The sequence below is a fragment of the Branchiostoma lanceolatum genome, chromosome 2 (genome assembly GCF_035083965.1).
Source record: "Branchiostoma lanceolatum isolate klBraLanc5 chromosome 2, klBraLanc5.hap2, whole genome shotgun sequence".
Lineage (NCBI taxonomy): Eukaryota > Metazoa > Chordata > Leptocardii > Amphioxiformes > Branchiostomatidae > Branchiostoma > Branchiostoma lanceolatum.
Genome location: NC_089723.1, coordinates 34,772,641 through 34,798,321, shown reverse-complemented (window position 1 = coordinate 34,798,321; position 25,681 = coordinate 34,772,641). Strand labels below are relative to the sequence as shown.

Here is a 25,681-nt window from a genome sequence, read left to right as displayed (position 1 = left end):
TGTAAAAGGCAAAGTATGAAATTGCTACACCCTACAAAGTCACGTCTTTTCACAGCCATTGGTCAACTGGCATGGAAAACAATTGCCAACAGTAATTTACAGATGTCACTGAAAACTCATAAGCCTTAAAATCAGCTCGTAATTATATGTTTTAAGCTTTCATCGGTGACACTCTCACGACAAGATGATGATGAAGCTTTCATACACACCCTTGGGGTTGATGCCTTGAACTTGAGGTTATCATAGTTGTCAGTGTCAATGTCGGAATCACTGTCATCTTTGTAGACCTGGTAAATACAAAGCATATATCATGCATGAACTGAACAGAACTGAATATAAATCAGATACATCTTATGAAGCTTGTGTCCTTGCACACTAAGTTTTTAAGGCAACAAATAAAACAACCTACTCTACTTCATCAGTTAAAAGCCTAGGACTGCTAACCAAAAAAAAATGTCATACATGTATCTACCTTTTCAGATCTCACCCGCCTGCTCCTTTTCTTCTTAGCTGTTACCTCCTCCTGTTCCTCTGCTCGACTGCTGGCTGTGGTAAATGGCTTGGTCCTCTCTATTTCTAAAGATGGGAAGCTCTCGTCCATAAAGCCAAAAGTGGCTGATGGATCCTTGTGTGAGGTATCCTTCACCGGTTTCTTTGGCTGCTTGTCAGCTTTTACTGTTTTCTTTGGTTTCCTTCTCTCCTGAAATTTAAAAAGACAAGAGTATCAAATATTTGACCAAATATTGCGAAGATTTAAGACATCTACCTTTGTGAGTTCTGCAAAGTCAAACTATGTGTGATTAATGCAAATGTTTGGTCCCATGATGTGTACCGTTATCCTTCATTTTCACTGATGTAAATTACAAGAAAATTGCCATGTTAGACTTTTGAACGTTTAGTGATGGCTGTTGCAATATTGTAAACAATACATGCATGTACGTACTGAAACATAACAAGATATTTGACACGTTGATGAAGGTTAGACATCCAGGTAATAAGATATACCAAATGACAGCTACTCAAGCAACTGGATAAAATTTTAAAACAGGCAAACATTTTAGACAGTCACTGGCGAAAGACAGCAGATGCTGTCTGAAATGTCTGACTGTTTCAAAATTCTATCCAGTTGCTTAAGTAACTGTCATGTGGCGCAAGGTATTTGACAGTTTTCAATTTTATCATATATGTTATGTTTTACCTTTTGTGCAGCCTTCTCCCTAGCTTTATTAGGAGCCCAGCTACTTGTAGTAGACTCGGTGTCATGGTTGTCCCAGTGGAGTTTAGGCTTGGAAATCTTCTTCTTGTCTTTGCCATACTGGTGGTTGATCTGAGGTTTTGGCTTCTGTTTGGACTTGGATAGGAGCCAGCTTCTCTCTGTTCGGCTGTCGTCTTCATCAGTGGTGTCAAAGATGGACGGTCCTTGACGGGCTTTCTGTAAAAGAAAAAGAACACCACTGCTTTGACATATGAAATGATGAAAACATAGTATTACCCTGATAGATGGTGAGGATAAAAATAGACCCTACACTGTAGATGCATTTACTTTTGTGGTGTTTTATTTTGCGGTAGTATGGAAAACAAGGTTTTTGCAGTGTTTGAAATTACCAGTTGAAACAATTCTTTTGTACTGTAGTAATCCATTGGACAAACAAATTAGGGATGCCAATGAATATGCACTCAAGAGTTTACCATGAACACCACAATATTAAAAAACTGCAAAAGTCTAAAGATTTACAGTACACATGTAGGTGGTGCTTTTGTCAGAGTTTGCGTAACAGTCTACCACAAAGAAGAAACTTCATGTGAGAGTCAGACCTGAAAACCCTTGGTTTTTATAAGAAATGCCAGTAAGTCCTCACACTTTACTCACCCTTGAACTGCTGGCCTTGGCGCTTGATTTCTGAACAAGGCTCTGAAAGTAAGTGTAAGATATTCAGAAAATAAAAACATTCATCCTGGTATCTTCTAATGCAACTGCTAAACTATTCATTCACAACTACTTGATATCATAAAATATGAAAAGGATTTTTTAAAACAACAGTTTCCAATGCATGTCAATTAGCAGGGCTAGCCCTTTGTAATAGCCTCAGGCTTGTTGGTTAGCCCTGGCTGTGTGTCAGCCAAACCAATAAATAAAATAGATAAATGCATGTCAATGAAAATGCTGCATACAAGCTACTGTGGCTCACATGTACCTTGCAGAGGTTCTGGAAAGACACAACAGCTCTGTGACTCTCATCATCGTCATCCTCATCGTCATCCACATTCCTGTCCTCTCCTCCGTAGGCATCTGATTCCTTCGGTGAAGTACTGAAAAAAGATGTCAATAGTAAATGAATGATTAAAAAAAGGGCTCAAGCATTAACCCTTAGCACTCTGAAGTAGCTGTTTGGCACCCGATTTCCTACTGGTTACTGAGTTAGGCAGCAGGGAGAAGGTTGATAATTCAAATATATGTCAAAAGGAAGTATATGAGCAAAGATAACTTATATTCCAAAAGATAGCTCTCAGCCGAAACAAGAACAGTTTCAGCACCAAGGAGAGATCATGGTGAGGTAAAAATCACAAACGGCCTGCAGGTTAAGCCATTTGGTTGTTTCTGAGTATCAAATTACTACCATTAGATAATATATATTTTTCAAGTGCAAGAGGAATGCATGGTATCTCTATAAACCATTATTTGTACCTTGCTGCTGAGTGTGAAGCAGGCCTCCTAGTGGACTCAGACTCCAACGAAGGGCTCATCTCCTCCATAGGTTGGCTCTGGTACTCTTCAATGTGAACGTTGTCGCTCATCTGCCGTGCTTGAGCCTCCTCTTTCTCCTGCATCCTTTTGGTGTACTTCTCTGCTAGCTTTGTCACCTTAGCCAACATCTCCTCCTTCTCTTGCTGAGCTTTCCTTGGATCAGACAACACTTTGCTACGCTTTGCAGTGCTCGCTGAAGATGGCGGTTTCTGTTTTTTGTGAGACGTAGAGCCATAGAATGTCTCTTTGCTGAAGGAAATGGTAGTCTCCTTTTGGTCATCTTTGTCTTTTTTCTTTTCATTTCTATCCTCCTTTTGAGGAGATGGGAAGAACCCAGTCACCATTGGGGAAGGTGGGTCTGCCTCTCGCATCAATTCCACATCAGAGGACTCCTCATCTTCCTCTTGTGTTTCAATCACGCCTTTCCACTTTGCCCTACCTTTGCTCTTCGGTACTTCAGCTCTTCCTCCATTGTCCTTGCCACTTCTCATTGTCACTTTCTTTGGCTTTGTAGAGGTATTTGTACTGTCAGTTAGAGGTCCTTTGTTTCTTGAGCTTGACTCTTCTCCAGTTGCCCTGTTTCGAGGTTTCTTCTTCAATGGTGCATCGCTATCAGACAATGGTGCAGAATAGTGCTTGCTCTGTTTGTTTTCATTCTTCTTGTTCTTTTGTGCTACTTTTGGCAGCTCTTCTTCATCAAAGTCAAAACCGAAGTTTTCACCCATGTAGCTTATTTCCATATGGCTCTCTCCTCTTGTACTTTCCGTCACCGTCATCCCTGTTTTCCCTTCCTTTGCACCAGATCCAAACCTCCCCTGCCCTTTTGCTGAAGTTTGTCTCCTACTATCCGAATCACTTGTGCTGGGGATGTCGCCATTAGAATTATCCTCATCCTGTGATGATGCTTCCTGTGATGTCTTCTTGTTCCTCGAAGTGAAGAATTTCAAGATTGCACCACAGCTGCTATCACCCTGTCCCTTCTTCTTGCCAGGGACTCTAGGTTTAGGCTTTTGGTTAGCCTTTGCTTTAGGTGCGTTCTTCTGAGATTTGGCTTTGGAGGGTTGTTTTCCGCTAGGCTGGAAAGAGGATTGATCGTCGTCTTTGAAATCGTAGATAGAGGAGTCCATTGACTCCATAGACCTGGGTGATCCGAAATCATCCCAATCACTCTTCTCTTTTGTCGTCTTTCTTACCGATGGTTGCTGTGATGATCTCTGTTTCATTTTGAAGTCGAGTGCGGAATCTTGAGACAGGGGTGAGAACGGTGACCTTGCCACTCTTGGTGCCTGTTTCTGCTGACTTTGTGTCTTCTGTTTGCCTTGGCTACGGGAAGTTGACCCCTCTGATTTCTTCGTGGCCCACTTGTTCTTTTCCTTCCCCTCTTGTCTTCTGCTGCCACGGTACTTCCCCTGTGGCTGACTTGGCTGTGAGTCCGGGATCACTGTCTCCATGGATGGCTCATTGGTCCTTCCTTCCAGTGTCATGTCATCTCTTTCAAGGAAATCAAACGGGGATCCTTGGGTAGTTGTTCTCATTGGCTTGTTTCCTTTCTTTCCTCCAGTGGCCATAGCCCTTCCCTCATTGCTCCTTTGTTCCAGTGTCATGTTATATTCTTGTTCAACAAAATCATATGGGGATCCTTGGGTAGTTGCCGGCCTTGACGTCTTTCCTTTCTTTCCTCCAGTGGCAGTAGCTCTTCCCTTGACAGGCTTTGGTAGCGGATCTATTGGCTGTGAGTCTGGAATGACAGCTTCTTGGCTGAGATGTTGGAGCTGGCTAAGGGCAGCCTGTGCTGCAGCTCTCCGCGGGCGCCTTCGGACGGTCTCAAACTCCTGGCTTGATGGAACTTCTTCACGAGAGACCTTTGCCTTCTTCATTGGAGGTTTTGCAGTCTTGTCTTTTTGCTGTCTGGGAACGTGGTCTTTCTTTTGAGGGGAGTTTTGTTCTTCTGTTGGGAAAACATAGAATATATACAACTTACTCCTTGTTATTTCATTGAATCAATCTCTGTCACTGCTACGTGTTACTTAGATGATTTACAATGTACATGACCCTTACCTCCCTTATCAGTTACTACCCTTACTGATCATGGTTAATTTACTTGTTACTGTCTATTCACTAATATGTACTGTATGATATATTAAGTTTATAAACTGAAGGTGCATATACCTGATATGGGCTCCATGGAGATGGAAGGCCTCTGCTTGGCAGAAGGAGGGGAGTGGGTGCTGGCACGGCTGCTCTCTGTACGCTCGGTCACTGTGCTCAGGGCAGGGCTGTCGGATGCTCTGGAGGGGAAGATGCATTTTTGATATTGTACATTGTCTGCTAAATTTGTTTCAGTTCTCAAATGGATATGGACCTCGGCTAGTGGCTAACTGGATTGTAGAGGCAACAACTTTGTATTGAATACAGGGTTAGGCAGCAGGGAGGTTAAATACAACTACTAGAGAAATGATTTATAGAAATGGATAATTTCATATAGCTGATGTTGTTGAATGTTAAGTGAGGACAATCCTTACAAATGGATAGACAAATGGGAAAGCAATCAGAAGTTACTTTCATATTAATGTTTAACAGAATAAAAGGAACAGCATCTTTCACCTATCTACTCGAAACAACATATTTCCAGTATCTTAACGGAACTTTTTAACAATAGTATAACTTCTGCCGACAAAGAGGAACGACAAGATTGTTACCAAAGGAGGTCAACATCAGATTTAAACTGCTTTACCTTAGCCTGGATTTGATGTACAGTGCTTGATCAGAGTCTACGTCTTCAATGGAGTCTGCATCATCTCTCATGGGGTCAGGTCTATGTATGATGCTAAATCAGAGGAAAATCTGATTTAGAATTATACAACTTCATTGATTTATTTTACATCATTATAAATCTTTTCAAAGAAAGTTTTTGCCTTCAAAAGAATATGGAAACAGTGTGTACAACTTACACATGGCTCTGAGACTGTGACATCTGAGAGTCTGGCACAGCCAAATCATCTTCCATGGGGCAGGAACTGGGCACAACTTCACCTGCATCATCTGAAATTGTAACAGAATTAAGTGAATGAATGATAGTTAGAGACTTTAAGGGGGACTTCAGGGCTACAAGCTGTTGAAAATAGGAAATGTGGGACCAAAATGACTTTCAATTCAACTCTATGATCAAAACCATGGCTGTCGGCAGGACCCGTCCCTCTGTTTGTCCCAGGACGGAAATTTACTTGTTCCCAAAACTCTGAACTTTATGACATGAAACTGATAAAAATGTATATTTGTACTAGCACAAGATTGAACATCGGAAATCAACAACATGGGCTCCCACCAGTGAGTGGGACAGAAAAAAATTAAATCTGCAGACAGCCCAGGATGAAACTATCTTCCATGAAAGAAAGAAAGCTCTCTTATGGCCTTCCTCCAAACATGTGAACACACACAATTTTTTTTAGGTAGGGACAATATTTACCGTTGCTCTTAGGTTTGTCTGATTCCGCCTGTTGTCTCCTCTCCTGGCTGCTTCCCAGACGGATGAAAGTCAGCGGTACAGAAACCTTCACACCAGATCTCTGGGAGGAGCTCACTTGGGCTGGAGGAAGGAAGGAAGAGGAATTCAGGTTGTTACTATGACCACCAAGGGATAAAGGAAATTCAGTGTAGAGAGTCTAAAACACAGTGGCCTAAAATGCAACACATGGTGTAACACATCAGCTTTGCAGGCATGTAGTGCACAAGAAGCTGATTTATAAACTACACACAAAAAGTTCGGAAACTTAACTTTGGTCGATCATATTTCCGTTATTTTTTTACCGATTCCAATGTATTACATATCATTTAAAAGCTTATTTAATTTCCTTTCCCGTCAGGCCTCAAAATTAACTTTTTTCCCTACTGTCCCAGCATTGTCCCAAAAATAAATTTCAACTGTCCCGAAGTGAGGATGGACTGTCCCAACCCTATTTTCAGAAATTATGTATTACAACAACTGTAAAGCTCAGTCAGAGTACAGTATTGCTGTGTAAGCTTATTGTCCATTGAAATAATCAACTCAGATTCAAACTTATCTTGTCTTTTTTATTAGACAACAACAAATTTATTACATTATATCTTATGGATAGTAGTGCAACGTCCACTGCACATTTACAGGTGGACCACTTGCTGCAGTGCCTTATCATGTAACAAGTGGCAAGTGGGAACTGGGAACTTCAAAAAGTCATTTTAAGAACATAATCTTTTTCTGAAAATAAACAGTACATAGTGAGTCACTGAGTGACATTAGTCTAGTACATTTACAGGGACCACTTGTACTTTATCAGTGGCAGGTGGGAAGAAAAGAATGAAATATTCTTCAGATTGTCTCTGTCTTTGGTACACAGTGTAACAACAATAGATAGTACACTAGTCTAGTACAGTCAAACGTGTCTAAGAAGACCACCCAGGGGACCGATAGAATTCGGGCGTCTTGGACACGTGGTCTTCTTACAAATAGAGATTGACATTAGTCAAGACAGAGGCACCGATTTCAACGTCATAATTTATTAACAAGAATGCTAAACAAGATGCACTTAATCGTTTAACAGCAAAGCCCGTCTCCATTATACTGCTTTCGGATTCCACATTTACGATATTTCTTCCCTATTTTCCTGGATTATTTTGCTAAAATTAATGAAAATTTGCTTATTTTTGTGGCGAGCGGCGTCACTTTTACCATCGGCATAATTTGTCTGTAAAAACTTGTGAATGGAGTCGATACCGCATAACAATGGGTCATTTCGCTACAACGCTAACGTTAAAAACAAAGGATCGATGTTTTGGGTTGAGTATCCGACACCCTACTGACGTTTTAAAATACAATTTTCATGTAAACAACACCAACTGCATCTGTTTACACCGTGAGTAGGTCAGAAAATAAGTTTACTGGCGAGTGTTGGCGAAAATTCTTACCGGGCACATGGTCGCCACAAGCGGGAACCTTCTTTCACAAAATCGGCGACGCCGCAGAAAAATTACCGGATCATTATGGCATTGTTACCCATGAAAAGATCGTGTATGGTTAAGTTTTTCTCCTGGTGTGAGTTTTAAACTCCCAAACCCCCCCAAACGCCAGAAATTTGCAGAGAAATACAGAAATATAGCCTCTAGCGTGCCTGTACATGTAGAAACGCATTGTTTATTTAGTTAGGATACTTCACTAGAGGCATGGGTGAGCAGTTAAAAAAAAAAATATCTACGTATTATCTTCAAAACAAAATGTTATCAAGTCAAGCTTTGTTTATGTATATATTTTCTTTATGTAAAGAATGTTTTTGACGAAATAAGTTTAAATTTTGTACTATTGAAATCACACCACACGCAATAGTTCCACCCACATTGCAGTAGACTATTCCAATGACCTATGACCACTGGCGCCATCTTGGATTTCATCGCTGCAAAACAGGCCGATTTACCGTGATTTCCCGCAACTTACCATTAAAAACTGACGTCGCCACACATTTGAAAATGACGTGGTCGTCTTAGATTACGTTTTGGTCGCTTGCGGTCCGGATCCGGTCTACCGCGGGGAGATCGGACATTCTGATGTTGATTAGTTGATTATTTTCCTATTGTCCCAAAAGTGTCCCAAATAGATTTTTCAGTTGTCCCGGCCTAAATTTTAGTGGCCCCGGGACATCGGGACATAGTTAAGATCGAGCCCTGCCCGTGATACCAAACTTATTGTGATTGCGAGTTCATGAAACGAGCATCAGGCCTGCTAAAGTGAGGGATCGAAGAAATAAAGTGCCCAGATTACCTTACTATAGTCAAACATGCTATTCCGTACGTATTCTTCTGTTGATATTGACTTCTGTACGAGGGTATTGTGAAAAATCAACAAGAATAAACAAGACATATTCATGAAAGCTAAGTTTATTCTTTATCAAAACCAACAATCTGTGTCTTAGTAACGGGTTAGCAAGGAGTCTTAGTAACGGGTGGCCCAGCCACGCGCTGTCACTACTGCACGGCACCTCCTCCTCATACTCGTCACCAGTCGCGCAATGCGATGCTGTGGGATAGCGTCCCATTCCTCCACCACCAGTCGTCCTAGGTCAGCCAGCGTTGTTCTCTCGGTCACTCTTGCACGCACAGCTTGCCCAAGCTGATCCCATAGATGTTCGATGGGGTTCAGGTCCGGGCTCTTAGAGTTAGAGGGCCACTCCATCCTCTTTACACCTGCATGCTGAAGATGGTCGGCGATGATCCCTGCCCGGTGTGGGCGGGCGTTATCATCTTGCAGCAAGGCATTCGGCCCCATGTTATGGAGGAAGGGGATGGCCACTGGATCAAGTATTGTGTCACGATATCTTTCTGCATTGAGGGTTCCTGGCACAAGTCTTGTCTTTCCCCTGGAGGTTATGCCTCCCCATACCCCAATGTTTGTTATGAAAAATAACCAAAAAAAACACCTGTGGATGACGATACCGTTGCAGGACGCAGGTGTTTATGTGGTGTAAACAATTGGATCTTCGATGTGCTAAAAATAACCTTGGACGTTCTGTGTGCTAGAAATAACCTTGGATAGTCTGTTATCTAAAAATAACCTTGGAACCTGAGGAAACAATATATTGAATCATCATCCGCGCCCATACCGATAGGATGTCACAGCGCGCGTATGACACCAACAGGGAATTTTGGGCACTTTTTCTCTGTGACCCACTCACGTTATTAGTCCTGGTACTTGTTCCGTGGGTTTTCAATCACAATAAGTTTGGTATCATAGAACAGGGAATCACACAAGCTTTATTATGATATACAATGCATCAAAATCGGTAACAAACAACGGAGATATGATCAACCAAAGTTAAGTTTCCGAACTTTTTGTGCGTAGTTTATTATACTGAACGACCTGTAACACCAAACCCTTTCACAGCTAGCGCTAGATGCTAGCATTATCTAAATTTTCTCTAATGATACACGACTTAAATTATTACATGACATTATGTACAATTTATGTATTTGCAAGAAATCAAGTCTGTTCTGAGTAAGCAATAAGTCTTTTTTCCTACCAGAAGTAACCATCTGCAATGGAGTCTTCACTTTCTTTTTCTGCACAGCCCCAGTGTTCTTCCCTACAGGAGTTCTTGGGGTGGAGGAAGTCACTGAGCAGTGGCTTTCAGTCTTTTGCTTCTCCGCTGTAGGAAACAGATAAGAATGTTATGGAAATGTTAGTACAGGTAAGGTAACTTTAATCTAGTCTGGTCCTTTAGTTGGTCTATCTACTTTTAACAGAGGGAAGACATTCAAACTACAAAACATTCAAGGAAGTTCTCTAAGGTTTAGCAAAGGCTTGAAATGAAGGTCTTAGAGTTACTGAAAAATGAATTAAAGAAAAAGAAATGTCAGCAAAAAGACAAGAGACAGGCAATCAAGTTGGTAAATCTTTAGCAGAAGAATGTTTGCAAACGAAATGGTGTCATGAGAAGTGCAAAGCTGATAAAAAGTTTACGAGACCTACCGTTTGAAGGCAAGAACAATTTGTGGAATAAAAACCAATGCATCTTTCTGATAGAATCTATTAAAAAAACGAATTCAAAGTTTGCAAACTTTAAAAAAAGTATTTCACCTGGCTTTGCAGCTGAGCCAGGTCCCTGTGCAGGTGAAGTGAGGTGGGAGGCCACTCTCACTGTCTGTGCAGGAACAGACACTTTGGTTCTGGGTGCAGGGATCTGATGGGGATAAAAACGACAAGTTTAAGACCCATGAAACTTCAGTTATTTATTCACTGTGTTCTATTATTACAGCCAGTAGGTTCCCATCTGAGTAATGAGGCTGTTTCACCCCCTCGAACACGGGACTCCCATTTTAAGTCTCTTCCAAAAGACGGTACAGCTCTAACAAGGAAACCATTTCAGGACTCAAACAGGGTCTCACAGTTACCTTATCAATTGGAACAACTGTGCAGCTGATACCAATTGAGCTTCAATGGCAAATGGTCCAGAATAATACATAGGTTCTAATCCCTACAACCTCAAATCCATGAAATACTAGATTGAGTATATTATCATGAGACTTTTCTCAAGTTGATGCAGTTCATCTTGCAATCACTAAGGGGCTCTTCTGTACATCCAAACCTCTGTACATCCAAACCTCTGTGCAATCCAGACATAACATGACAAAGTCGTTATCACCACAGACTTTTAAAAACATCTGGTTCATCCACAAAGCATTGTGTTGGTGTAACAGTTTGGGTGTTTGGCCTAGAACCCAAAGGTCCTGGGTTTGAATCCCATTAATGCCACCAATGTTGTGCCCTTGGGAAAGGCACTTCATACGTGTACAAATTGGTGCCTGAGTTTGCTTGGGGAGTTAAAAGGCTGTGGAGGTAGAGGGTTGGGCTCTGCCTTCCAATACCGTGCCCTAGACACGGTGAATAGCAACCCACTGCCCCAATGGCCTCAAAAAGACTATTGGACTACCTTTACCTTTACCTCCTCCACAAAATAGTCTACTCACATGCTGTTGGACTGTGTGTGGCTGTTGAGGCTCCTTCCCTGACTGTGAATGGATTTCCTCCTCCCCTGTCATGGAGCTGTCAGCTGCAGCATAGGTGCTGAATCGCACAGGAGTCCCTGCCATCGACACATGGGGCTGCCAAAAGAGAAGACACAAGAGCAGATGTGACTATTATAGCTCTCACAGTCAATTTACTGAGTGTTGAACCTTGAAGCATACATTGTTATATGTTCAGTTATACTGTTTCTTTAGTCTGTTCATTTTTTTCTTCAAAATAAGTCAATATGTGATACATGTGCATATAACTAGATACATGTATGTTGAAAAAGCATTTGTACCCATTTCTTTAATATTCCACTACTTTTAAGCCTAAAACCGGTTTTTAGTCTGGTAAGATGTATATGCCAGGGATGTCTCTGTGGCTCAACTGGTTACAGGGTTGAACAAGTATGGTTGCCCGATTGCCCGGGGCAAGTGAAAGTGCTGTTCGGGCAAGTGGATATCCTCCCCCACTTGCCCGATCGGGCAAGTAAGATTTTTTCATGCAGTCTGTTTCAAAACAAACTTTATTGCAGTGAAAGGATCACAAAAACACCACACCACAATGTATCTTATCATTAGAAACTACATTTCTCTCAAAATATTCCAAAAGATTATGAATTCAACCCAAAACAGGACAATTTGGCTCACATAGTACATGTAAACAAACACCCATGGCTCTCTCAGTTCGTAGACCTGCTGGTATGAAACTTTGCAACATCAAATCCTTTGAAACATGATATCCCTGTGAGCACTCTCTCAATGTAGCATTTTCCTTCTTTCATTGAACAGCAACATTGTGGATATGACACACTCTGAGGGTTCCCACAACATTTTAACTGATTGAGTGTATATTCAGGATATTCTAAATTTCTGTTCAACTTCTAAATGTTAATACTGCAAAAAATTATTTGAAGGTGTTGTTTGATGTACATGTGTGGATTGATATTGACTAATGTTATCTAGAAAATAAAAATTTCACGACAATGATTCAAAACTGGCCATATCATAAGAACCATGTTTAGTTGTATTAGATCCACAACACTCTAAATGTAACTTTTCCATCATATGACAAATACCTGATTTTTTCTTCTGTTTACTAAAGAAATGGGAGAATGATAATAGCCCTCAGTGAACACAGGAATATTGTAGTACTGGATCTAAGGAATGATCGATACACAACATTTGCTGAAAACTTGAATGTTGTTCTTTATGTTAAATAAGCCTGTGTCTTTACCTTAGACTTTTTGCCAAAATTTCTTTCCGTATCGCTCTGATTTTATTCTGAAAAATCTGAGAAGCAACAAATGAAATGGTTTAAGTTAAAGAAGATATGTTGTAATATCATGCTTCTTGTTCAAGTTTTTGTCATTTCCCGTAAATACGGTCATGACATCCACACAGCTTGGTCTTGTAGTTAAAACTTTTTTGCTATAATTACATGCTTAACAAGACGTTTTTACTGAAAAATAACAGAATTCATTACCGCAAGCAAAGATGCAAAGAAAAAATGTCATTTAGATTTCGGGCAAGTCAAAAGTTGGTTCGGGCAAGTAGATTTTTTTTCTACTTGCCCGATAGGGCAAGTGAATTTTTGAAAACTTGTTCAACCCTGTGGTAGCAGAGGAAGGGCTAGCAAGCCGCAAGGAAATTTGATGTCCTATGTGCCGCTAGACACTACATGGGTCTGAACTAACGAAAATGTATGCCATCTCTTCCATGATCATGCACAACTACCTGGGATTATGGTAACTGTACAAACCTTCTGTCGTTCCTTGTCCTTTCCCAGACTGAGATCCAGGGCACAAGGGATGTCTGGGCTCTTCTTCAGTACAAAGATGGCAGTTTTATCTCTGTTTGACTCCAAACAAACCTCTGAGATGTCACAGGCACGTCTCAGTAGGACCATCTCCAGCCTGAGGTCACCCAGAGACTCTGTAATTAGAAGAACAAAAGGTCATATAGGATGAAGTGTTACACACAGACAACACATCATCTATCTATAGTAAATACTTTGAAGCCTCCAGGATCTTATTAGGCCAGTCTTAGTAGGTGACACTGCAACTTGATGATGTCACTAGAAAAACAAGGTCTTCCGGATACTGTTTCAGCACCACAGACAGACATGCTTAGCAACAACAACAACAACCACATGTTCTTACTAAGTACATTCCCATTATGCAAAATAATGAGACCCTGCACAATTTCTGTCCTATCTCTTCAAGATTATAATCTTAGTTGATTTAAAGTCTACCAGTTTGATAGTAATATTCTATTGAGAGAATAAATGGGTCTACCTGATAGCATGTAAAATTTCACATCCGGTGATTTGATGACAACTGTCTCCCAACCGTCAGCTTCATCCTGAAATTATAGAATATAATTTGGTCGATTATTACAAGAACATCAGGATAATGCAGCAATCCTCCTTGATACAAAAATGTTTTTGGCCTTAAGCACACTGAAGTAGCCATTTGGCACCCGATTCCCTATTGGTTACAGAATTAGGCAGCAGGGAGAAGGTTAAAATACTTCAAAAGTTCATGGTCAACATTTTACAAAGATAGTGCAGTGTCTAGATTTTATGTTTTAACAGGGGAATACTATGAAAAATACAACCAATGTCTCTGAAGTATACCTGGTCTGCATTGTTCTTGTCCACCACAAACAGGGAAATGCTGTGGCTCGAGGTGTTGAAGTCCACCCAGAAGTCAGTCAGGTTCTCGTCTGTGGGTTGCTGAAGCTAGGAAGAATCATCGCAACAGAATTAACCTCCGCCGGTTTACATTTTGAAAAACAGTGGGTTTGAGAGATCTCTAGTGCAGCACCCTTTGGTATGCACAGTTAAGATATGTAGGAATGTATTATACTGGGGGACATTGGTTGGAAATCAAGGATGTCTTTGCAAGGACAGTGGCCAGTCCACAACAACTATGTCCCTCTATGGGTAACAGGATCACAGAATACTGGTAAAAACTTGATAAAACAGTAAAGGAAAATACTCACAAACAAATAAAACATCTTCTAGTGTTAAGGTGGAACGGTAACCTGAACAATGATGTTCCTACTCCTATAGCAACTGTGATACCTTTTCAGTCCCTAAGTAGGCCCCTTTGCATGGGAAGGAAAACACACTGCAAAGAAAAGCATTTTGTTTATAGATTTTCAATAGCATTTTAAATATCAATATTGATATCTAATGAATTGTTGGCAATGAATTTACATGTATGTTTATATGATTATGAGGTACAAGATATACGGTTTAAATTGATTAATTCTTAAGCAGCACTAATAGACGATAGAACGTACCTTCGCTTTGTTCCCAGGGACTTGTTTAGTACATTAAGGAATTTACGGCAATCCTGGAAGAACATAATGAGGAATACATTATGCACTGAATTATGTTACAGAAAAGCCATGATTATCTTTATCACAAAGCAATGGTCTAAGATTTTCCATACAGTTCTAACAGCCATACTTAACTAAAAATTAAGTTCAAATCTTTAAATGTCAAATATATTTACTGTTTTATAGTGGATGCTTATCACTCATGAACAAAATCAGTTTCATACAGTAACTATATTTTGCTATTACATGTAAATCTATAGGCATCTAATGAGTAGGAACTCAAATTAATCTTAAGCACACTGAAGTAACCATTTGGCACCCCATTCTCTATTGGTTACAGAGTTAGGCAGCAGGGAGCAAATTAAGAATATACAGTACAATCTGAGACTCACAGTTTCAAAGTCAGAGTCCCTAATGTGCAGCATGGCACTGTTGACGGCTGGGTCTGGGAACCACTCCCTCGCTACGGACCCACGGTCGGCCCTACTCGTCATGCGGAATAAGGCCTCAAGGGTCGTGATCTGGAGCTCAAAATCTACAAATAAAAACAATTGGAGATTGATGTATAATGTTTCCTTGTAAATCATTTCTTGTTGGCTCAAAAGCACAATTATGAACAAGCTATATATCAGCTCTTGGGTCAGATAATCGTTAGTTTGTTGGTACCAGTATTGTGCAATGACAGCACATTAATTTTGTACTCTGTGAATACTTTGCAGTGTGGTAAAATAGATTAAACTTATGCTGGAAACAAATGACCAAAACATTGAATTTTGTTCATTTAGACCCTGCAATAGAGGCCTTCAAACTTTTCTTTGTTGTCCCTTTTTTTTTTATCAGAAATTGTCATCTATTTCATATGCAGTCCTTTTGTCACATTTTTCTTCTGTTCTAAATACATAATCCACGATATATCTCGCAAATCCATTTTATCCCGGCCTTCCCTAATCTTCCCTTAATACCGCTAACAGAACAAATGCTGGATTCATACGTCCATCATCCACTGTAATCTTTCTCCACCAGAAAAGAAACCGCAGGAGGGGTTGGCTTTACGGAGGGCTCAACATACCACAACAAAGTAAGGAAAGTTGTGGGGAGAAATGGCAAAGACAAGTCAATAGTATGGTGGAACATAATGTGTTGCACTTTGTTATGCATTCATACCCTGTGTGATGAAAATGTCTTTGGACATTTTAGACTGAACATACCTAAAGTCTCACAGGGAAATTTCAGAAAAAGATCTAGAGAGTATAATTACTATTATAAATGTCAACAAACAAATTTAAATTTCCCCTTCATACTGTCATCATTTTAAGCAGTAGCCTAAAGTTTCCTAATTTCATGCAAAGGTACATGACGTGTACATAGTAGATGTAGCTCGAAGATTCCCAGATCAATTTTCGTTTTGTTTTATCTTAATTATATAGTACATTGTGTAGAATCTGTACTATATTTCATAGTCTTGCAAGACTGATGAATGCCTTAATGACTACTACTACAGTCTTAATAGATACATCATCTGCACAGCAATGCTGGACTTCAACATTGTTACTCAAGTTTCCCAAAACAAGCAACTACACTGCAAGTGCCTAATCTGCACACTTCTTACCTCCTGCACCCTGGATGAGTGTCGCTAGGTTCTTCCTACAAAAGAAGGAGAGCACAGAATAAGCTGTCATGGTCATGACAGGGTCCTGTTAGGTTTTTTCACAAGATGAAAAAGACGTTGTTCATTACACGGTGATGCTACATGGAAAGTTGAGCTAAAAGATAATAAATAAGGGGATGAAAACATGACAAGAGCAATCACTTCGTTAAGTTCACCAAAGGACATTGGCCTACATGGGCATTGGAGTCAGAAGTCAGAACAGAAGTTTGAGGTTTTGTGAGGACTTCATAACTCGGAGGTACAATAATAGCTATCTTTTAGGCATGCCTTTATAGGAATGGATTTTGGAATATTGGCTGAGGGACAGTTGGGTATTAACATTGATTGACAATAGAACAGTTAAATCAGACCTATGAAGAAGAAGCAAAAACGGAATTCACATCAGATGTGCACAGTAGATCTGTTTGTATCTTTATGATCACGATTTTTGAAGAAAGGAAAGGCCTACAGCTTCTCAGTCAGTAAAAGAAGATTTCCAATAAAAATGAAGGCGGCTGCCAGTAAAATGTTAAGCTCTGAGTTTGTCCAAAAGCTTCAAGAGAACAAGCTCTTTACATCATGATATGGTTACTGAGAGATTACCTTGTACTTTTCAGGAACAAGCGAGCTGCGCAAAGATTGCACGAAGCACCAATAGGTTCCCTGTTTGTCTAGCTCTCTAAGCCTCATTTTGTACACAGATGCGTGATAAACATCCCGTGTTTTGGTTTAACGAGGACTTACGTTTGTATGGCACGTGTGAAACCCTACAAACAGGGATTAAAGGTCCTATCATGTTTTCACAGATGAGCTAAGACCGGGGATGATCCCCTGGGCAAATAGTGGGTTTGAAAAGCGGACGCTGTTTCAGGAGTACACCTGTGTCGGAATCTTGAACAGGTGAGACAGGTGTGGAAACCGATGTGCCATCCAGAATGACAGATCATTTCAGTTCTGTAAACAATTCGCCCCAACCCTTTAAATGGTTTGGGAAATGGATACAGCTGGACTCTCGTTTTGTAAATCTAATTGCGGTGAAGTAATTAAATGTTTGGCATCTGACTTACCCTTGGAAAGCTTCTAGATCTGTGGTAGGATGTAAAGTTCGAGGTCAGTTTAAAGTAGGCCGCCAGGACAAGGTAACATCAAGGTTGAAAGGGAATTTTGTCCTCACTCTAAACTTGAAAAGCTGGAAACTTTCATTTCATTTTACTTCTTGACAACTGGAAAGATATAAGCCCTTTTTACCGTTCATCAGAGCAATGCATTCGAATTTGCGTTGGATCCACTGGCATTACTCTGCCATTTGACAGTCGACACAGCTAATCTGACTGTCAGATTCCCATGCAGACAAAAGGATCAAAGCTTTGTGCTGCAAGATTATGAAAGGTCAACTTTCGCAAAATGCTAGTCATGGATCACTCCCAGCAGCATTCCTGACCCTGAATCGTGTTTATTCAGCGGATCACAGCTTTTTTTCTGTTATAAGTGAACAAACTAATGGGATTTCAGGTAAGTGATGACATTATTGGTGTAAGACGTTATCTTATAAGCTATAGATTAACCTCTTCATTCTCCAGATCACACAGGCCATTGGCTCCAGATATTGCCTGTTTGGGGGATTACATGGGATTACAGGGAAAGGGCAGTGAGTCCAAGACAAGCAAGGGTTCATGCTTTGAAACCAGATTTGCTGCATCACGGTTGTATTAGCTGTTGTCTTTCTTTAAGCAGGCTTGCCACAGATTTGTTGGATTTCCTGTCTTGAAAACAAGAACTTTAGGCAAGGAAAACATCTTAGAATGCTTCTTTTTTATTTCCAACAACCCTTAAAACTACAGCAATTAAGTCGTCATGGTACATGAGAATTAGTCAGACTGTGTAGTATGAAAGAGTTAACTGATCATTGAACCAAGGCATGTGAAGTGCGGTACTTTTTTTTCAGCTACTATAGAAGATAAATCAAAATTGTGCCTTCTCTTAGCCCCTTTGCTTACGATACATGTCTAATTGTGCGGTTGGAAGCCAAGCAAAGTTTTTTATTTGGTTCTCCAGTCATTCTTGCATCAACTGCTACCATCAGCATCATTTAACTCTCTCCACAGAATACTTTTTACATATATTTGAAAACTTTTCCAAACACTGTTTAAGTTGGCATTGTCGTCATGCCATTTCAAAACTCATGCGGGCATCATTGATATTCAATGGAGCAATAGATAGCACTGTTTACCATTGCACGAGCGACTGATACCTTACAACATTATTACAGATACCTCAGTCAGATCAGGACTGAATTCTTTGTTGCATCGGAGCGAGGTGTGAAAATCTGAGTGGAATGTCATCACGTCCAATTTGCTGATCCCTTGTTTATCATAGGGGAGGCAAGAAGACACAAAAGGGAGAGCCCTTTCCTCAATTAAGAGGCAGACCTCGAAATGCAGATAGTACCAACACAGGTGCTATAGAGTGTGTCAGTTTTTTCATCTACAAGAAGATAAATCAAAATTGTACCTTTTCTTAACCCCCTTTGCTTGTGGTACAAAATTGTCTTTGAATGGTTGAAACCCAAGCAAAGTTTCGTTGTCCTTCAGTCATTCTTGCATTAACTGCTACCAGTATCATCATTTAACTCCTTATGCAGAATACTTTTTACATATACAGTATTTGAAAACTTTTCCAAACAAAGTTTCAGTTGGTACTGTTGTCATGCCATTTCAAAACTCATGCGGGCATCATTGATATAATTCAATGGAGCAACAGATAGCACTGTTTACCATTGCACGAGCAACTGATTCCTTACAACATTATTACAGATACCTCAGTCAGATCAGGACTGAATTCTTTGTTGCATCGGAGCGGGGTGTGAAAATCTGAGTGGAATGTCATCATGTCCAATTTGCTGATCCCTTGTTTATCATAGGGGAGGCAAGAAGACACAAAAGGGAGAGCCCTTTCCTCAATTAAGAGGCAGACCTCGAAACGCAGATAGTACCAACACAGGTGCTTTATAGAGTATGTAAAGAACTGATACCAGCATGACAACATGAAAGCCCTTTAAGACATCTGAAATCTTTTTCATCATCATCTCATGCAATGCATGCCAGATGTGGAACAATTCGTATACATGCATCATTTTCAAATTACAGTGTACAGTATGTACCAAAGGTTTGTCATGTAGTCATTATATTTGCAGACAATTCAAAGAAATGCTAGGCTAAGCATGTTATTCAGTAAATCCCAAATACTCACATCACAGCCTTCATCCCTGGAGAGGCCTTGTACTCATGTCTGATGGCAGAGGTGATGCCTTGGAGAAGGACATTTAGTGTTCTACCTGCCTACAAATAAACAAACATACCAATTAAGAAAAATCATGGTACAACATCTGACTTTTAATATCACAACAATCTTTTTTCCATGTTGTTCTTTATGTATGTTCTTTCTGAATTTGTAGGACTCATCTGACAACTCATCTAAAAGTTTTCTACTCAGTTTTCAATTCACATTTGGTGAAAGACTTTATTTCTCGACCTGCTACATGTATATCAACATTGTGTAAAATTATTTTTTCAAAAACTTTAAGGCTTCTGGAATAGGGAAAAATGAAATAAGAAAAGTGGAATCCACCAAGATTGTAAGATTTTTTGAATAGAAAAGCATGAATATGAAGACACCAATCACTTAAGACTACAATAAATTATTGTGAACAACTGCAGAACACAATGCATTATACAACTGGACATACCTCAAGTCTCAGACCAAAATCTGCCTTGGTCTCACACACAAACTTAGCCAGGGGAATGGCCAGGACAGTCAACATTGCTCTCCTCCCTATGGAAAAATGAATAATCTACTTTTACTGTTTGAAAGGCTGATACATACAGCTGAGGGAAGACAATATACCGTGCTTACATTGCTTCACAACAGTACAGTTACAAGAGCAACAATAGAGTTACTCATTTTAATCAATCCTTGTTTTAATCAACTTGGGCAAGTGCTTAACAGAAGTTCTCTAAAGAAGTTGGTAATACTGTCTTGATAACTTTATCAGTATAATACTGATAAAGTTATCAAATGGAAGTTGCTAACATACTATAAGCCTCACTCATTAGATGTGCTGACTTGGACTTGGGATACTTTGCCAGCATGGTTGAACTAAAACTTTGGTAAACAAGGCTAACCCATGTAGAAAGAAATGAGGTGCTATTCCTAGTTACCACACTAGGGGGCGCATCAACCCTCACGATGCTCGCATATAACATGTAAAGCAACCAATCTACATTTTTAGAGGCTCAAGAACAACTTCTTTTACTTCTGTCAGTCAAGCTTCAAATTAAAGGAACTGTGATATCATTACCTTCCATACTGTATTCAGCGATACTCTGTGAAAGACAAATAACATGACATGAATTTCAAGGTATTCACAGGAATCAGAGAACAGGCCTCAAATTTTCTAACTCAATTTTCAAACTTGCATGTTGAAAATTCTGTGTATTTTATGCAAAAATCAGGCCTGCAAATCAGAGAGAAAAAAACATTCAAAATCAACTAGACCTGAGTTTCATATCTTCATATTTCCTTTAGGACGCAATGCATGTATACCTATTAGAATGGACAGTTGAAGCCAGTATTTATAAACCTAAAATTAGTAACCAAGATAGATGAAGCACATGACAATAAGGTGTAAAATGTATGTCTGAACTTGAGAACTTAATAAAAACACACAACAATCTATATCTGATAAGAAGAAACATACTGTTATTGTATCCATGACTTGCTCCATGGACATCTGGATTGGTTCGCTGACTCTCCCAATCTTGAGGGACTCCGATACAGCTTTCTTGAATACCAGTTCAATGTGCTGATAACAACACATATGTCAAATTTAATAAAAGGGTCTAAAATATACAGTCTAATTGAGGTTATCCTATCAATTGCAAGTGGAATTATTTTACCAATTATAAGTTGATTAAGAGTCTCAATTCATAAAATGACAGGTAGGCTATCATTCAAATTCTTATGAAATAAAAACCAGTCTGTCATATTACTGTAGTGATAACTCTTTAAATTTACTTATAATCAATTATGTATGGGGTCATACTGTTCACCTACATTGCCAATAAACATGTCCAATATGTACATAGATATATCTCCAACTCGTAGATCATGACATTAAATGAATTTCCTGATATTGCATCAATGATCCTTGAATAAAACTATGCCTTCAACCAAAGAGCTACAATGTGGAGCTTTTCGCATCTCACTCATACAAAAGGAAATATGAAGAGACTTATCATGTCAGGAAGTTTGTTTTCCAACAGAACAGGCAGCCCGTCATCGAAGTCTGTAAAACCTGCTATAACCTGCACCAGGTGCAAGAGATGGGTGACATGCTGGTAGTTCTGTGCATCAAGTTCCTGTGAAACAAATCATAAAAATCTATATTTCTGAATATTGTTACATTCATAAGTGTAACAACCTTGCAGCAAAGCTACATGCATTAATTCAAAACGACTGACTTGCAAAAGTAGCCGTAAACTTTCAGGGGCCTTCTCAGACTATTTTGTACACAATATACATTTCAACAAAAAATATGTTTGCAATAATGCTTATCATCATTTTGAATATCATTAGTAAAAAAGCTAGGATGGTGAGGTGGTGTTTAATCTAATGATAAATACATTATATACAGCTTTAATTTGCAATGGAATTACAGATGGTATTGTACAAACCTTCTTGGTCAAGTAATGAAGCCTGTCCATCAGTCTCTTTGAGCAATCCTGAGGTCCATTCTCCTCTGAATTGTCCAGATATGACTCCACTCTGCAGAAGAAGGATGTTTCACTCCCCCCACTGAACAGGAGGGACTCCAGCTGCAAACAAGTGTTGAACAAAATGTTTTAACCTTTAGCACAATGAAGTAGCCATGTGGCACCACATTCTCCATTGGTTATAGAGTTTGGATTTGGATTTATTGGAATTGCAACAGTGCAGTACGCGTGGGACACCGGCAGCTATTGCTGATGTCGTGACCCACACACATAATGTACCCGATTTTTACACTTGGGTGGAGTGGGGAAAATCATGTCAAGTGCCTTTTTCCCCAAAGACACAAGATCGGTGGCAGCAGGGGATTCGAACCCGGAACCCCTTGGTTCTGAGCTGAAAATCCTGCCGTTACGCCACACGACCCCACAGTTTGGTAGCAGGGAGAAGGTTATGAAATCTGCCTTTTGCTGACTTACATTGTAACCAATGCAATCTTGGTGCATGTTTATGCCAAGTGCATAAGAATCTGCTATGTATTGAATTTCTCCAGGATATAAACTTGTAAATATTGCCTACACTGAAAGACTAGTAGGAAGAAAGAAAAAAGAAAGGAAGCAAGAAAATAGTTAGGAAAGTTGGGAAGGAAAAATAATTTGGCAAAATATAAACACATCATTATGATATGATAGCAAGAATAGCAAACAACAGCGCATCAAAAAACATGGATTGAATACTGAAATATCCGCTTACCATTTCGCTGGGCGGTACTTGGTTCCGAGCAGGCATGTCGTTTCTTCAAGTTGAATTCATTGACTTGAAATACGTTTCAAAATCGCAGCTGCAAAACAAAGATCAAAGAAAGCCATTAAATATAATGGGGCACTATTTAGTATGTAAACAACGACTTCTTACTGTTATACTTCACTATCCAAGATATTTATTTGCTAGAAATCGGCTTTTAATAGTTTTATATTACAGCAATAAGTTTACCGTTACATCCACAAAGAATGGAAAAATCACGAAGGATCTGATGATCAGGAAGGCACAACAACATTCAACAACAACTAGCCAGTTAGCTGAACTCATGGAATGGAGAACATAAGTTATGCAAATTGTTGTCTACGTGTTGTACTCTTTGTGTTCAGCTACGTCGATTATGTTTCACAACACGGAACTGTGCAGAAAAGCAATCACCAACCTTGCAGACGACACCGCAAAAATGGACGCTCAACAACCTCAGAACTGGAACAGTGCACTTCCGTAGGGACGAATCAGCGCCTACGACAGTATTACAAAATACAAAAGGGGCATAACTCATGGACTTCAACAATAATTTTCCAATACACTTCTAAACATATACACTATTTATTATACTTTTATCATTTGCTTACGTGTTAAATTTCATCTGTGAAACATAAAAACATATTCTAATTAGGAGCGCCCCCACAAGAAGAATGGTCGAATCTACAATATGGCGGTCATTTTGAAATGGCGCGAAAATTTGACGTTTGAGAGGCTTCAAGATTTCTAACGGGAATAAAGCGATTCCATGGAAAATAGCGACAGTGAACACATATCAGTGAATCCTGTAAGAAAGTCTAAGTGAGCAGACATGCCAACACCTCCTGAATATCACAAAGCAACGTTAACAACGTGATAAATCATTCACTATTTTGGAAAAATTCAAGTTGACAACTCCGTGGCGTCGATCGATTGCCTCACACACAAGTCGCAGAAATAAACTACCTGAAAGTTCAAAAATCATACAATCCTTATCTTAATATCGGGTTTGGAAGCTCTGTTACCAGAATACTGCAATGTGAACCTGAATGTTCACGGAAAGCCTTTCTCACCTTTGTCGTATTTTCGTCTGTTTTTTTTTCTGGACGAACGAAGCCTTGACTGGGACAAGGCCCCCTACGTTGACCCAAATATGCTTGATATTATAGATCAAAGACCCCGTAGGTTAGGATAAATCTCAAGGCAAGTTTGTGTGCAGTTATTAATATTGAGTCGTTATTGTAGGAGGACCTCACATGAAAATGAACAAATATATCACTCACTTCACTTTGGCAGTCCAGTTGTTTTTTCGATATCAGGAGAGGGAAAAGAACAAACAGAAGAAGCCACTTAATTGCACCTCGGATAAACGCACCTTCCATTTAATTGCACCGAATCCCAATATCCAAAAACCGGTTCCCATTAATATTCACTGCATTGTTAGTGACTCCGCATATCTGCACCGCGCATGGTCACCAATGCCGGATAACTGCACCATTTTTTTTTCAAAAATCATCGACAAGTTAACTGAAAAGGTGCGCTAAAATCGGCAAACGCGGTACAAAAGAGCCGATACCTGCCGGTGTAAAGGCGCAATACCGCCAATATGTTTAAAACTGTTTTGAGTAACAAAAGAAGGCGGACTCCATTGACAGTTACGTTGATAGGAATCGTATGGGAGGTCCCGGGCGGGTCACCCGTAATCAGTAACCAAGTTTTTCAAGTTTCAATTCCTAGTTTCATGGCGGTACATGATTTACGTAAATCGACAACTGCACTCTTCGTAATGTAACACAGAAACTGTTATCCCATGAGTGGTATGACGAAGTTTCAGAATGCCTCCCCTGTAACATTACGTGAGTTGTAATGCGGTAGATCGCATGGAAAAGTGAAAGAATGCAAAATCAAAACAGGTTCGTAGTCATTTCTTTATGAATAGCTGTCACAGCAAAGGGTCAATAAATAAAGTTAATAACTGAATAATTTCGTCTGTTTTCATCATGCTAGTGTTTCTGACTAACAATACACCCCCTCGCCCATGGTGGTGCGGTCCAGCTGGCCATTTCGCATAGTTGCACCAGCCGGATAATTGCACCATAAACGCTGACAAATGGGTGGTGCAGTTAAGCGGATTCTACTGTACCCACTAGTCCAATGCGCATCAAAAAGCATTCAGTATTCTACCGAATTCCCCAGATGACCCTCTATTTTCTGATTGCTTAGATTTAACAACCTCAGCCTATGGCTTATTGCAATGTGCCTGACAAGGCCTGACAAAAGTTAAATTACATAAAGAATGTCAGGGTGGTTAAGAAAAACTCGTCTTGCTTTGTGTTCTTTTATATCTTATTAACAATGGGCCTTCATATTGTGCTTAACCCCCCTCATCTATGCCAAAAATACCATTAAAGATGTATGTTTACACATAGGGAATACATGGGTAGGGTCTGCAAGTGTTTAGTGAGTATCATATTGTTTAAAAAAATACACCTTGTGTAATTCACCATAAGCAAAATTCTGTAAAAAGTCGGCTGATTATGTATTCATTGATACATAATCTAGTGGAAAATAACAGCGCCTTCTGGAGTTTAGGAGTCCTTTAACAATATATAGGGCCATAGTATGATCCTTGGTATGATCATGATCACCGAGCAATTGCACTTCCAAAGCATGTCCACCCTCCTTGTAACGGTATGATCCCTACACATCTGTTGTTTCAGTGCGCTGCGGGCACAGATTGAGGAACATTGAAGATGATTGCAGGCACTACAGTCTCAGACACACCTGGCGTATCTTACACCAGTTATTAGACATCATAACGTAGAGAGATGGTCGACAGGTATGGAACCGTTATTCACAGT

At 39.8% G+C, this 25,681-nt stretch overlaps 1 protein-coding gene across 1 annotated transcript; it reads right to left on the bottom strand.

Moving 5' to 3' along the window:
• Positions 1-39: 39 nt before the first annotated feature.
• On the bottom strand, positions 40-23,961 carry LOC136427006 (NK-tumor recognition protein-like). Its single transcript, XM_066415726.1, has 30 exons — positions 23,894-23,961; positions 23,239-23,318; positions 22,791-22,878; positions 22,004-22,144; positions 21,542-21,688; positions 21,028-21,132; positions 20,629-20,653; positions 20,017-20,102; positions 19,521-19,609; positions 16,233-16,267; positions 15,016-15,158; positions 14,585-14,637; positions 14,364-14,409; positions 13,914-14,018; positions 13,573-13,639; positions 13,038-13,210; positions 11,237-11,371; positions 10,347-10,449; positions 9,790-9,915; positions 6,213-6,332; positions 5,698-5,788; positions 5,481-5,573; positions 4,916-5,034; positions 2,687-4,694; positions 2,196-2,310; positions 1,871-1,912; positions 1,199-1,432; positions 488-700; positions 210-287; positions 40-66 (listed from the first exon to the last, which is right to left on the bottom strand). Exons 3-30 carry the CDS (start codon positions 22,824-22,826, stop codon positions 40-42), a joined length of 4,755 nt encoding a protein of 1,584 aa, XP_066271823.1. The 5' UTR covers positions 22,827-22,878; positions 23,239-23,318; positions 23,894-23,961.
• Positions 23,962-25,681: the final 1,720 nt, after the last annotated feature.

Coding starts and splice junctions, on each gene's coding strand:
- LOC136427006 (XM_066415726.1), bottom strand. CDS start 22,826: ATGCCTGCTCGGAACCAAGTACCGCCCAGCGAAATG. Junction 15,159..16,232: donor ACTCATCCAGGGTGCAGGAG/GTAAGAAGTGTG, acceptor TTTTATTTGTAG/ATTTTGAGCTCCAGATCACG. Junction 11,372..13,037: donor AGGACAAGGAACGACAGAAG/GTTTGTACAGTT, acceptor CTCTTTTGGCAG/CCCCATGTGTCGATGGCAGG.